This window comes from Stegastes partitus, unplaced genomic scaffold (genome assembly GCF_000690725.1).
Source record: "Stegastes partitus isolate 25-593 unplaced genomic scaffold, Stegastes_partitus-1.0.2 Scaffold601, whole genome shotgun sequence".
NCBI classification, from domain to species: Eukaryota; Metazoa; Chordata; class Actinopteri; family Pomacentridae; genus Stegastes; species Stegastes partitus.
The window spans coordinates 223665-236584 of NW_007578332.1; the positions used below are offsets into that span (position 1 = coordinate 223665).

Consider the following 12920-nt stretch of genomic DNA (forward strand, 5'->3'; position numbering starts at 1 on the left):
AGATGAACTGTTTCTGCTGTTTTAATAGTCAACCAGCAGGGATGTTAATAGTATAAAACATCTGGGGTCAGAAAGAGCTGCAGAGCTTTCTTTAAAATGCTCATGTGCTAAAAAGAAAAAAAAAAGAAAATGCAGCTGATATGTACGACAGATGGTTCCTCTCCATCAACTAGCTGGTCAGTGAACGCAGCACTAAGGTAGAAAGGCCCCAGTTGAATGCCACAAACACAACAGTTGTTATAAAAGTTCATTGTTTATGCATACATTTTTGTTTACTTGTTGTCCCCCTGGTGGTAAAACTAACAACAGCAACCAGAACGGCCTGATTTTTCCAGAATTATTGGTAGAAATGTTTGCAAGATTTGCTGATCTTTAAACCTTTATTCAATCAGGCCTTACAATTACTAATGAGACAGTGCAAAAGACTTGGCAAAATATAAAACTTTATTCATTATTAAGCAGTAAGAAATAGATTATAGGCAGTGCATAGCCACGTCATAAACATTTATCGAGTTGAACAGTAGGTTTCATGACTTAATGATTGGACATGAAGGTTGTATGTGTGAAGATTATATGAGCTGGTAATGATGTACTGCATAGCAAGGCTTCTTGATCATTTTTAAAAAACTTCCATTTTTGCCGTGTGGTGGCAGGTACAGACACATTCAGTTTAATCAGTGGCTTAAAGTTTGAGAAGAAGAGCGCCAGTCTTTCACGTTTGTCAGTTGAATCTTGTGTCTTCCATCAACAACTTAGCGTCCGAAGAGACGGTCATAAAGCCCTGTTTGGAATTAAGACAATGATCAGCTTAAAGACAATTTTTACTCCGAACTAAAATGTCCAGTTACATCACAGTGTGGTCTTTAAATAATACTGACCTCTTCCATTTTCAGAACTGAGTTGACCAGCTGTGCATGTTTCATTCTGGGTAAAGCAATACCTTTGCCCAGTTCGCCTGAAAAAAGAAAGTACATGTCACTACAAATACACACTGTTCTCAACAAGCTTAGTTCCAGGTTGTTGGATCAGCACGTATGTATGCATTTATGGCCACTTTCTAAGTGAAAATATGCTTGTATAGATGTGTGTTGCTCTAGTCTACGTTGATGAAGGATATAAACATTTAAATACGGGGTCAATCTGTGTCAGATTAGTTGAGGTCAGTTGCTTGACCACCTCAGAATCTCTTGAACAGTTGTAGAAGTGATCTTTGGCATCTGAAACTGACATCTGCCAGTTTTGTTTTCAGTTGAAATTCCAACATTTTCCTAATTTTTCACCCAATGGAAATTTTCAATAAATCTGTCTTGATGGAAATTGAACAAGATGCCACTTTCAGATGCCCACATCGCTTGAAGTTTATGTCCGAGAGTCTTTAAACTGTCAGGAGATGTTTACAAGTTTCTGGTAAATGGGGAGAAAGCAGCTTATTCTGGAAATCAAGACTCGTTTTTTTGTTTGTTTGTTTTTTGCTTAAGACCTCCCAAATTAAGGATTTGTTCAAAAACCAAGCAGATATTTAAAAAAATAGTAAAAATATATCTCTAATGCATAGGCTCTAATGATCAATTTTATTGTGAGAATAATTTCTGAATGGGGCTACAAGGTGGAGCAGTTGTTAGCACTGTTGCCTCGCAGCAAGAAGTTCCCCGGTTTGCGTCCCGGTGAGGACACCCGGGATCTTTCTGTGTGGAGTTTGCATATTCTCCCCGTGCAGCGTGGGTTCTCTCCAGGTTCTCCGGCTTCCTCCCACAGTCCAAAAACATGTTGAGGTTAATTGGTGATTCTAAATTGTCCGTAGGTGTGAATGTGAGTGTGCTTGGTTGTCTGTCTCTAAGTGTAGCCCTGTGATAGACTGGTGACCTGTCCAGGGTGTCCCCTGCCTTCACCCTGAGTCAGCTGGGATAGACTCCAGCCCCCCATGACCCTAGTGAGGATTAAGTGGTGTATAGATAATGGATGGATGGATATCTGAATGACATTAGTAATGCTTGGAAAGCTTTCACATGTTAGTAGAAATGGGCGTTATAGCCAATGAAAGTTGACACAGGTAAAAAAAAAAAAAAAAAGTAATTGTTTTCCAAATGTCCAGATAGACATCTGGAATCTTGGGTAGGCTGATAAAATTTGAGATAGTAAGATGATTATGGAAGTATCATTTACTAGTGTGCCAAGTTTCAATATCCTTGCAAAAAAATAGTTTTAATTGCCAGAATTTGCTGCATTCTCTCCACTCAGCAGAAACTTCTAAACATCTCCTGATAATTTGAAGACTGTAGGACATTTACTTCAAGAGATATAAACATCTGAAAGTGGCATCTTGTTCAGTTTCCAACTTGTAAGAGATTTACTGAAAATTTCTGTTTGGGTAAACAATTATGAAAATGTTGGAATTTCAGCTAAAAAAAAAATTGGCAGATGTCGGTTTCAGATCATTCCTACAATGTTTCAACAGATTCTGAGATGGTTAAGCAACCACCTTTGCTGAGCAGACATGGAATGACCTTACTGTTTGTCCAGACATAAATGAGTTTTAATTGGGCCCTGTGTGATGACTGAAGTAGAAAACAGTCATGAAGTGAGCACAAGACGATATGACAAAGTCTCACCGTTCAGTTTTGGCAAAACTGCCACCTTCATCGCCATGCTCAGCGTCTTTTGCAAACCATCAACCTGCAAACAGAAACATGATGTGAAGACCACCAACAAAAAAGATGAATGATGATCATGACGTACTTTTGTTTTGCGACATTTACCTTAAAGTCTCCCACTTCAGTTGATTCCAGGGTCAACGTAATACTGAAAGAAAGCAGTAAAAAGATACTTTAAATTGTAGTTCGAGAGCTCGGGCTCAGTGTTGCGCTGTAAAACGTGGTGATGCTCACTTATCCAGCGCCACGGAGCCCTTCAGTGTTTCATCCGCAAACCACCATTTACTGTTGAACTTTGAGTCCTGGAAGAAAACAAATCATTGGTTTGTTTCCAGTTACTTTTTCAGTCCTGGTCGACTGTTTAGTCTACAAAATGTCAGAAATAGCAAAGAATGCAGGTTGCAGTTTATGTGAGTGCGAATTAAAACTGAAAGATATTTCAGCTGCAGTGAGTTTTAAAAAGGAGGGATTTAAAAAAAAACAAAAAAACAATTAAAGGCACAGGCTTATGCATGTAGTCATAATTATTCATACTGAAAGGCTGGAAAACCAAAGTACTCACAACACCGAGTTTGAACAGTGGAATCTGGGTGCTATTTGGCTCAATGGCGAAGGCCTTCACATCGATCTGAGCGCTGAGTTTAGCAGCACCGGACTGGAAGGAAAACAGCGGAGCCTCTTTGGCATAAACCTGCAGCTTCATCAGCAGATCTGGAAACTTCTTGGGAAGCTGAAGGAGAAAAAAGTGATTCTTGAATATTTTATGAGGCAGAGTTTGAAGAGGGGGGCAGGAAAATGGCAAGAAGAGGAAAGGATGAAGAAAAAAAAGTTCATAAAGGCATCACAGTAATTAAGATTAGGTAGAGAATCATTCTATGATCTATTGTTGTATAACATATAATCGATGGCTTTAGGTTTAAAAACTATTCATGTAATAAAATTATAAAGCCATGCTGGTGATTTTGATTTGCCTCCTGTGTGATCCATTTACTGTAATCCTGATAAAGGTGCAGTACATGTTTGAGAGGCAGTACACTTTATAAATTCTGTTTAAAACACTAGGAAGTGGCTCTTATTCACATGTAAAAAAGCCTTCAGATGCTGTCCATTTATGAATCCTACCTCTAAATAAAAGAAATATTAATTGTCAGATTCACAAAAGTAAATCATAAATTTTGGCAGCAGAATTTCGACCTGTTTTAAAGCAATCATTTTTTTCCTTGTCGTCTTTGGCTCTGGGTATGATGAAAACATAAAAATTATCCTAAGAGAGGACAAGGCCAAAAGATGATTGAGGAAAGTTTTGGCTTTTGTAAAAATTAAGATGCTTTAAAATTGATTTCTTTTTTTAAAAAATTGTAGACAAGCTCAAATTACAAAAGAAAAATGAATTAATGATGTTAAAGGTGTCAAACTATGTGCACAGTGAACTATAACGCCATCATGCAGCCCCGTTAGATCATTTCTAATGATGAGCTCCTCTACATACGTGGCTTGTTCTGTATCATGTCTGCTTATGTCAGATTTCTGGCACTGAAGCGCTGCACAAAGGGTTCAGCCAAACGTAGCCCTGGTACAAAAAAAAAAACACTTACCTGGGGAATAAATACTCCCATTGAGGTTGTGTTCAGGTGCACAGGAGAAGATGGAGGTATCTGCAGCAATGAAACAACATTTTTAAACCACACTTTGTTTAGGAAAGAATTCTTCGTCGAAAGGAAAATTGGAAGGACTGCTCTGCTGCTTCAGACTGCTTCTGCTCATCCACCTGTGTGTCCTGTTAGGTGCACTCACCATGCTGTCATCGATGAGGACCTGCAGCAGGCCAGCTGAGTAGTATCCAAAAGAGGCAGAGTTCAGGGTGAATTCAGACACACCCACTGACAACATGTACGCCGGCTGCTCGGGCATGGTGAAGGGCTGGGGCTTAAACGGGGGCTCCGTCGGGGTTTTGATGCTGTAGAACTCTCCCTTCAATTCAAGAGTTGCAACTGATTAACCGCAGTTATTGATCATTTTTTTTGGTGTTGGCATTACTCCTGTTTTGTCACAAGCTGTCATTATAGATTATAGATGCATATTTTTGATTCTACTACGTACTCACAGGTATGTAGTTAAGTATATATGTGTAAATGTCAGGGAACTTCCATGATATAATCACATAAAACTCCCTCCCTGTGTGTGTTTGTGTGTGTGTGTGTTCTTACCTTAAGGCCTAAATTCAGCCTTGAAGCATCAATGAGCGGTAAGCCAGTGAGAGGAAGGTCAAGATAAAGAACTTCATTCACATCAAAGGAAACTGCACAGAATAAAAAATAAAGAAATCATTTGTATTATTTATTTATACACTTGAAAACCTCCCTGTTTTCTTATTTTTGGCCTTTGAAGGTAACAGGGAACATTACAACGACATAATACCTACAAGTTCAAATAATGTTTTAAAGATGTAATATGATGTTAAAGTAAGGTTTTAAAGATTCATCTTCTCAAATAATGTTCCTACAGAGTTAAAAGTTAAATAAGACATAATGTTTTAGCTGCAGCATTCAGGGAATGTTTTATTCCATGATAACAAAGAAAGAATGTTCTCAAACCAACATTAAAAAACTTTTTCAAGATGTTATCGAGGCCTAAAATGTTTTTTATAAAGTGTTTCTGTAATGTGATATATTACCACAGTCTTATATAGTCCTGCCATAGTTTGATGGAAGTTGGTTGAGGTAACACAGAATGGAACAAAACATTCCCACAACGTTCCACTATGTTAGATGATGGCAAAAATAAAAACAAGAAGGACGTTCTTGATGCACCATTCAGAAAACCTTCTAAGAATATTTGGACAAAAACGGCCTAACATTGTAATCATCAAGCATTTTAGAATAACATTTAGTGATCCCACCTTTAGGGAGAACATTCTGGGAACTAAAAGAGAACTTAGCTTAAAAAACATCACTAGAACTTTGCAGAAAATGTTCAGCATGTTTTTATAAGTTCTATGCTTTCATTTTTATTGTTATTGTTTATTCAATTCATTTCTATCTGCTTCTTTTCATAAATTAATATAAATTCCAGCTGGGAAAGGGCCCATGTAACTGATCCATCCATCCATTATCTATACACCGCTTAATCCTCACGAGGGTCGCGTGGGGGCTGGAGCCTATCCCAGCCGACTTAGGGCGAAGGCAGGGGACACCTGGACAGGTCGCCAGTCCATCGCAGGGCTACACTTAGAGACAGACAACCAAGCACACTCACATTCCATGTAACTGATATGTTGTGAATATAGAGGGAGTAATACCGTTCATGGCCTGCAGATGGAACTCCAATTTTTCAATAGATTCAGTCACTGCAGGGCAGATCTGGGGAGGAAACGAGGTAATGTTCACCATTGTTCACCACAGTATGTTTCACATCATGTGACTATCATACAGGTAGACCGCTGATACACAAGTCAAAGAGGTGAGGAAACACTCACATTGCTCTCCATTTTTCCTTTGATTTTCCCCTTGAAATGGTGCACGAAGCGCTGGATGATCCAGCTGTTGACAAAAGTGAAGATGCAGGGTTTATATCTTGACATCAGTATCACTTCTTCTAGATCGATCTCTTTCTTTTCTACTGTACCTGGCTCCACCGTGAAACTGTATGTCCACATCTCCAACCACAGCATCGCAGCTCATGCTGGTGATGGACAGATGCCCGTTAGAATCTCTCCCCAGCTGCACCACAGAGGTCACATCCACACTAAATATAGCCATATTGAAGGATCCTCCATCATGTCTGGGAAAACACAGTACAAGCACAGCGTATGTTGGTGCTGGTGAACATTTATTCATTCAACATCTGCTTCTGAAACCACTGTAACCCTCAACCACATGTATGAACTCTGGCCTAAATGTGCTTCCGTTATTTGTCCAGTTATAAGGGAATCATATATATTATATATTATACATTGTGTCTGATTATAAATCTCTTTTTTTAAAGAAGTACTCTCATTAATTTTACTTAATTCTTACTCCCCTTCCTTGTTCTTTTGCTTACAGTACATTCAAAAGGTGATTTTTCATTACTGGCACATCCATTCTCTAACAATTATATGCATTAGTGGGCAAACAAGCAAATATGCAGCTCAAAAAGTCACAACTTTGATTAAAATGGCTTCATTTTTAGCTCTAAAATTCATAACCACAGTCCAGCCACTATATTTTTTAAGTCTCCATAAAATAATATTGTCATATATACAAATCATTCAGCATCATGAAGTGCTTTATTCGCACTCAGCTCTCGACGTTTTACCATGTTGAACAGGAATGAGGAATTTCAAACTGAATTCACCTTTTTATACTCAAATCTGAGCCACTGGGCTTCTATGTAAAGTCAGAAGTTAATCAAGCATCACATTCAACCACTAAAACCAATGTTTCTGTGCGGAAATGCAGGGAAATAACTACACTTTGACATCTTATAAAACAGTAAACTTGAAAATTCATTTTCGCATTAAAAATATCATTTCAGTTAAAGAGCTTCTACCTACTGGTGTATTAACCATTACAGAAACATAAAAAAGGATTTAGGTCATTACCAATGCTGTAAATGTAGGGCAGCTGGGGCATAAACCTCACACTGGGTGGAGGTCTGATAAATTTGTTCATCACTCTATATTTAAAAAACTGAAGTGCAAATTGCAGAACTCACCAAGGCCGTGTTAAACATTAAAAATAAATATCGATAACCAATGCTTTGAATCTTGAACACTTCCTCATAAAGGTGTTATATGGAAGTCTGTAAGTGTACACATTTAAATTGCAAAATGTGGAATCACTTGATGTCAAAGAGGATGATCAGATTGTCTCAGATACCCTGAAGACTAGAGAAATCTGAGAAATATCGCCACAGAGGAAACCTAAACAGGGCTACTGGCCTCATGATCAGGGTGTTTTACATGTAGGGGAAACTCACATTATTCCAAAGCGTGTCCTCCACTCGCCTGCTAGTGCAACACTGAGGCCTGAGGTGGACGTCTTAAATCCTGTGGCGTTAAAGAACTCAACGGAAGGCTCGGGAAAGTCACACTTTGTTATGGTGGTGCTGAAACACACAAGGAGAGCAGAGACAGATGTGAGGTGTCCGTGTGGACCGCAGACTTCATCTGCTAAACTTTCATAACAGCTATGGGTTATGGTTGTGAAAATGTAATCTTACACTGGGATAGGTTTGTTGTATTCTTATGCAGTCTTACCCTGTTAGTGTGTAGTGTACTTTGCCAATTTTGATGTCGACGTCACCCGTGATGTCCGGCAGAGTCATGTTCTCCAGCTTGTCCTGAATCAGTCCTGCTCCTGCATGCTTTCCTGAGACAAACAGCAAGAAAGTTTCAGTTTATTTTGCATGAAACTTCGAAAAAAAAAATGTCTCATGTGGCTACACCCTGCAAGGTAACTTAGCAACAAATGAGGAAATTGGATCTGAAGCTGAATTCTTCCCTTCATTTTGCAAACAAACTGCCTGTTTAAACAATTAAAAGCTGTAAATGAAGCGCTGCTCTTTAGCCGCCTTTTATTTAACTCTGGAAGATTTGCTGCGAGGAGATGTGTGTTTATTTCCTTACCATACTGTAGTCCTTTGTTGGTCAGGATGACTTGCATCGCAGGGTTTTCTCCAGAGGCGCAAGAAAGGAACGTGAGCACCACTATCACAGATGGAAGCATTTTGCCGGCTCTCCTGTAGTGCAAACAGCAGCTCCACTGCTCTAAATAGAACATGTGAAAGTGAATGTAACCATAAAAGAACTACTGAGACATTTACATGTCGTTCACAACACACATGTTCAGTGAGTATCATACCTGAAATGCAGGATCAGTTTGTCAAGCTGAAAAGGAGCTCTTGAAGTTTGCTCCACATGCGAGCACACGTCTTCTCTGCTCCTCTGTGCCGCTTGTCTGCTGAAGCATTTAGTTCCTTTATCACTGAGAAGTGAAACTCTGTGACATCTGACAGATAGACTTTGCTTTGTGGGCATGTTGCTGTGAGGAACAGGAAACAACCTTTTGATTTTAATCTGTCTATGTAAACCAGATAGTTTGTCGATCTTGATTATGTTGAAATCACTGCATACTCGACTAGATCAGAGACCAAGATGTTCATATTAGAAAGTACTGGAGCAATTTTTAAAGATGGATTGAAGCCTGTATGAACACAATACCTACGTTAGTTTAACAACAGCCTCCTTCTTAGTATAAAATGCAAGTCATGACTGACTGATTGATAAAAGGAACTGAAACTTATGTGTTGGTGTGTGTACTGTTCTTAGGCTTCTCAACATGTGAGAAAGGCAGAAATCTCTGGCTTGGAAAGGACAGAGACGACCACAACTTTATCACTTGAGCCACATTTTCGCATGATCTGCTACAAGCTGCTTGGAAGGCCTCTGCACTGAGTGGAGGACTATCTAAAGTGGAAAATATGTTTCCTTCCAGTGTGCACACAGTCAAAAGAGGAACCTCAGATAACGCTTTAAAAGGGAAACTTAAGTTCAGAACAGCATAAACGAAAGCAAAAGTTAAATCAGAGCAGTCTCTTGTCTGCCTTGTTTGGCTGCATTCAAACGAACAAGGAAACATTAGAATCACCAGCCATAAAATATTAGATTTATTTATCTCTTAATTCAACAAATACTCTTTGTCTCACACACCATGATTAAGTTCCATTAAATCACAATTAACAAGTTCAATAGGAACAGAATATTATCAGACAGACATGTTGTTTGTTTTTTTTTTCTCCATATAACACAGTTAGGACCCACTTGCTTGCACTTGAATTCACTTCATCCAGAGTGACACTTGAAACACCAAGAAAACAAACGAGCCAACAAGGACTACTATAGGCATAAGAATGGGGGGAGAAAAAAGAACCCACAAAACCGATAGAAATAAAAAAGTCATTTTGTTCAAACCACTACACATAAGTTATTCATGGTTTATAGAGCAACATCTGGTCTGATTATTTTCTCTCAAGTGGGATTAATGATATCTAGCAGCTCAAAAACCAATAAGAACATTTTCACACTCCATTGTTTTTCACATATTTCATTCCCCAGTTATAAACACGGACACACTCACAGTTAAATCCATCTTTGCAAGAAGACTGGACAGGCTCTTTAATGCCCGCATATTTAAATCCCCTCCTGTCATGCGGAGGTTGTGTTCCTCTGTCCAGTTAATAAAACACGTTTTCTGGAATGAGTAGACTACTTTACACTATGACTGTAGAGTTTATTATTGCACATTATCACGAAGGCAAAATAAAAAGATGTACATTTCACACAAATAATCCTCCTCTTGAGCTCATGTGGTCAGTGTGGCGTTTTGCGTCACGACAACCTGGCCGGCGTTTTTTTTTTTTTTTTTTTTGGACATCACCCCTTCAATAAAGGTCACCTCCGGAGCTCTCAGTCGTGGATATTGTACCTGAAGGCCTCTATGAGCCCCTCGATGGAGTGAATGAAGCCAGAAATGGCGCATATGCCTCCAATAACGAAAATGGCAACGTCGAAGAAGACGTGGTGCCACAGCAGATTCCTCCACTGGAGCTTTAGGTGGAAGAGGCTCGGCAAGAGGAAGCACAGGCCGGCGCCGGTCAGGCTCCCAGTTAGACCCATAAGGAGGGCGAAGTGGGGCACAAACACGGCCATGAGCAGGGTGAAGACCACCAGGGCTACTCGGAGGCCGAGGCCCCAGGATTTCAGCTGGCCACCGGGGCCGTAGCAGTCAGGGAAGAGGGCCCTCCCGCCGTCCTGGAACAGGGATTTCTCCAGAACCTCGACCGCAGCGAAGAAGGGCAGCGGGTAGGACAGCAGCGCCTTGGCGACCAGGAAGAGGTTCACCACGGCCCGGATGGTGGAAGGCAGGTTGTCCGTGATGACCTCTTTGGTGGCGTCCGCCCACGTCAAGTAGGCCACCAGGGCGAAGAGGCCTTTGAGGACGCAGGCTGCGATGTGCGTCCAGTCCATCATGCAGTGGAACTCGCTGGGCTTCTGCATGTTCCCCTCCAGGGAGGGCAGGAAGATCTGGGAGGTGTAGCTGAACACGATGATGCCGATGGAGATGGGAAACTTCTTCACGTCGATGTAAAACTTCACCTTCTCCCACGCCCACTCGCGCGCCCTGGACAGGCAGTAGGCGATGACGAGGACGTTGATGACGAAGTGCGCCAGCGTGCACAGCAAGCTGAACTTGGACACGGCCTTGAGGTTCTTCAGGAACGCGCACGGCAGGAGCGCGGCGGTGGCCACCACGGACCAGGCCTTCTGGGACACCGGGAACCCCGGGAAGCTGTTGTACATCAGGTTGCCGCTGACCACCACGTACAGGATGCAGGTCATGACCAGCTCGATGATCTGAGCCACGTTCACGACGTGGCCGCCCAGCGCGGGGAAGCGCGGCGCGCAGCAGGCGTTGGCGATGTCCACGTACGAGTCCCTGACGCGCACTTTGATGCCGTCCTCGTTCTCCTCGTACAGACACGCGATGAGGATCTTGCCGGTGTAGCAGCACACCACAGCCGCGAAGATGATGAGGAAGAGGCCGAGGTAGCCGCCGTGGAGGATGGCGTACGGCAGGCCGAGGACGAACATGCCCTGCGGACAGAGAGGCGCAGTTGAGTGGTAATGGACGAGGCCCACATCGCAGTGACAGGCCGAGCCATCCCAGGCAGCCAACAACACAGAGCCCACATCTTACATAATAACAGCACCAAATTATAGTTTCACCATTAAAAAAATCATGCGGCGCAGATTCAGCTCTAATGTCTGCATCGCAGTTATTTTCTCGTTCGCTGGTCTTTAAAACGGGCTCTTCTGTAGGCTGGATCAAATTCATGCTTTAAAAAAGACATTTTAAAACGAAATTTTAAATTCATTTGATTACGACTTTAATTTGATGGAGATGGAGATAAGGACGTGGGCGCCTTTGAGCCTCGGGGTATCTAAGTGAAGCAGGCCCTGCCTGCAGCTCCCTGATAAAAAGATTTGAATAAATAAATCCTAAGGCCCACTCAGCGCCATACACTCACCCACGAACCATGAATTGAGCGTGAAATTGAAGCCTGTATTTAATTATGATGAAATGCAGCACTACGGATACATCTAAAATATCCGCTGAATTTTATTTGACAGTATTACACCTGATTATTATTATTTTAATCTGTGATCGTGTGGATTTATGAGCAACCTCTCTGAATAAAAACATGAGGTGTTAAAACATGAACATCTTCAAGGTGACTTTTTGTGCAGGCCTCATGCATGCAGACATGCTGTTTTCTTGCACATGCAGCATCACAGGGATCAGAGTCTACCTGGATGGCGTTGGTGACGTTCCAGCCAGCTTCCCATGACGTGATTTTTGGTTTGTCCTCGTCCAGAGAGCCTTCAGTCTTCAGGGACGAAGGCCTCGGGCCGGTGCCGTCCCTCTGGTAGTGGCTGTCCCCCTCCAGCTCCCCCTCTCCCTCCATGTGTCCCCCTTCCTCCTCTCCTTGAAGGACATCCATTTGCATCCCTTGCCTGTAGTCATAATCCAAGTCGTCGCATTCGGCGAAACCCAAACCCTCCTCGTCCGTGGCGGCCTGGAAGCCCAGCCGGGCGAACACCCCGCTGACCTTGGCCTGGGATTTGTTGGACACCGTGTGGGCCGCATTGGTCAGTTTGTTGGTGAGCTTGTGTCGGATTAGGTGAGCCATCTTTAAAGAAATTCGTTCTTCAGCTGAAAAAGATATTACCGCGTAAAAAAGCGCAGATGCAGATGCATGCAGGGTGATTGTTTTTTTTTGTTTGTTTGTTTTTTACCTGTTACAGTAAAATCATGCCTGTTGCCTCTTGGACGTCGTGAAGCTGAACCAGCCTCCTTACGGCTGCCTAACCGTTTCACCCAAACCGTTCACAAATCCTCAGCCGCTTTTCTTAGCTTGCTCATCCATATTACTCCCCTCAAAAAGCAAGAAAGGAAAAAAAAACTCCCTGGCGACTGCGTCAAAGGAGAAACGCCTCAAAACGCAGGAAAAAAATCATATGTCCTCATCTGTCGTTAAAATGCGCAATTTTGCATTTTTCTGTTGATTTTTTTCCACGCAATCTTCCCCCACTTTGCGGTCTTGTCGGTGACAGCGCTGGAATCTCCGCATCACCCACGGAGAGAGAGAGAGGAGCGTGCACGTGTCCGCAGAGAGTGCCAGTGTGACGCGCACGGCACAACTGTCACGAGAGAGAGAGAGAGAGAG

The 12920-nt window shown here is 42.0% G+C and overlaps 2 protein-coding genes across 3 annotated transcripts; both read right to left on the reverse strand.

The window, feature by feature from the left end:
• Nucleotides 1–424: 424 nt before the first annotated feature.
• On the reverse strand, nt 425–8606 carry bpifcl (BPI fold containing family C, like). 2 transcript variants are annotated; one of them, XM_008289253.1, is made up of 16 exons: nt 8495–8606; nt 8260–8395; nt 7891–8002; nt 7611–7739; nt 6276–6431; nt 6127–6190; nt 5950–6010; nt 4859–4950; nt 4446–4622; nt 4247–4306; nt 3214–3381; nt 2886–2953; nt 2757–2799; nt 2610–2673; nt 879–955; nt 425–781 (listed from the first exon to the last, which is right to left on the reverse strand). In XM_008289253.1, the coding sequence occupies exons 2-16, from the start codon at nt 8357–8359 to the stop codon at nt 722–724; spliced, it is 1431 nt and encodes a 476-aa protein (XP_008287475.1). In that variant the 5' UTR covers nt 8360–8395; nt 8495–8606; the 3' UTR covers nt 425–721. The 2 variants fall into 2 exon arrangements, with proteins under 2 accessions (XP_008287475.1, XP_008287474.1); XM_008289252.1 differs by having other exon boundaries at nt 8260–8400.
• Nucleotides 8607–10098: 1492 nt separating this feature from the next.
• On the reverse strand, nt 10099–12383 carry LOC103362770 (vesicular inhibitory amino acid transporter-like). Its single transcript, XM_008289250.1, has 2 exons — nt 12003–12383; nt 10099–11286 (listed from the first exon to the last, which is right to left on the reverse strand). Exons 1-2 carry the CDS (start codon nt 12381–12383, stop codon nt 10099–10101), a joined length of 1569 nt encoding a protein of 522 aa, XP_008287472.1.
• Nucleotides 12384–12920: the final 537 nt, after the last annotated feature.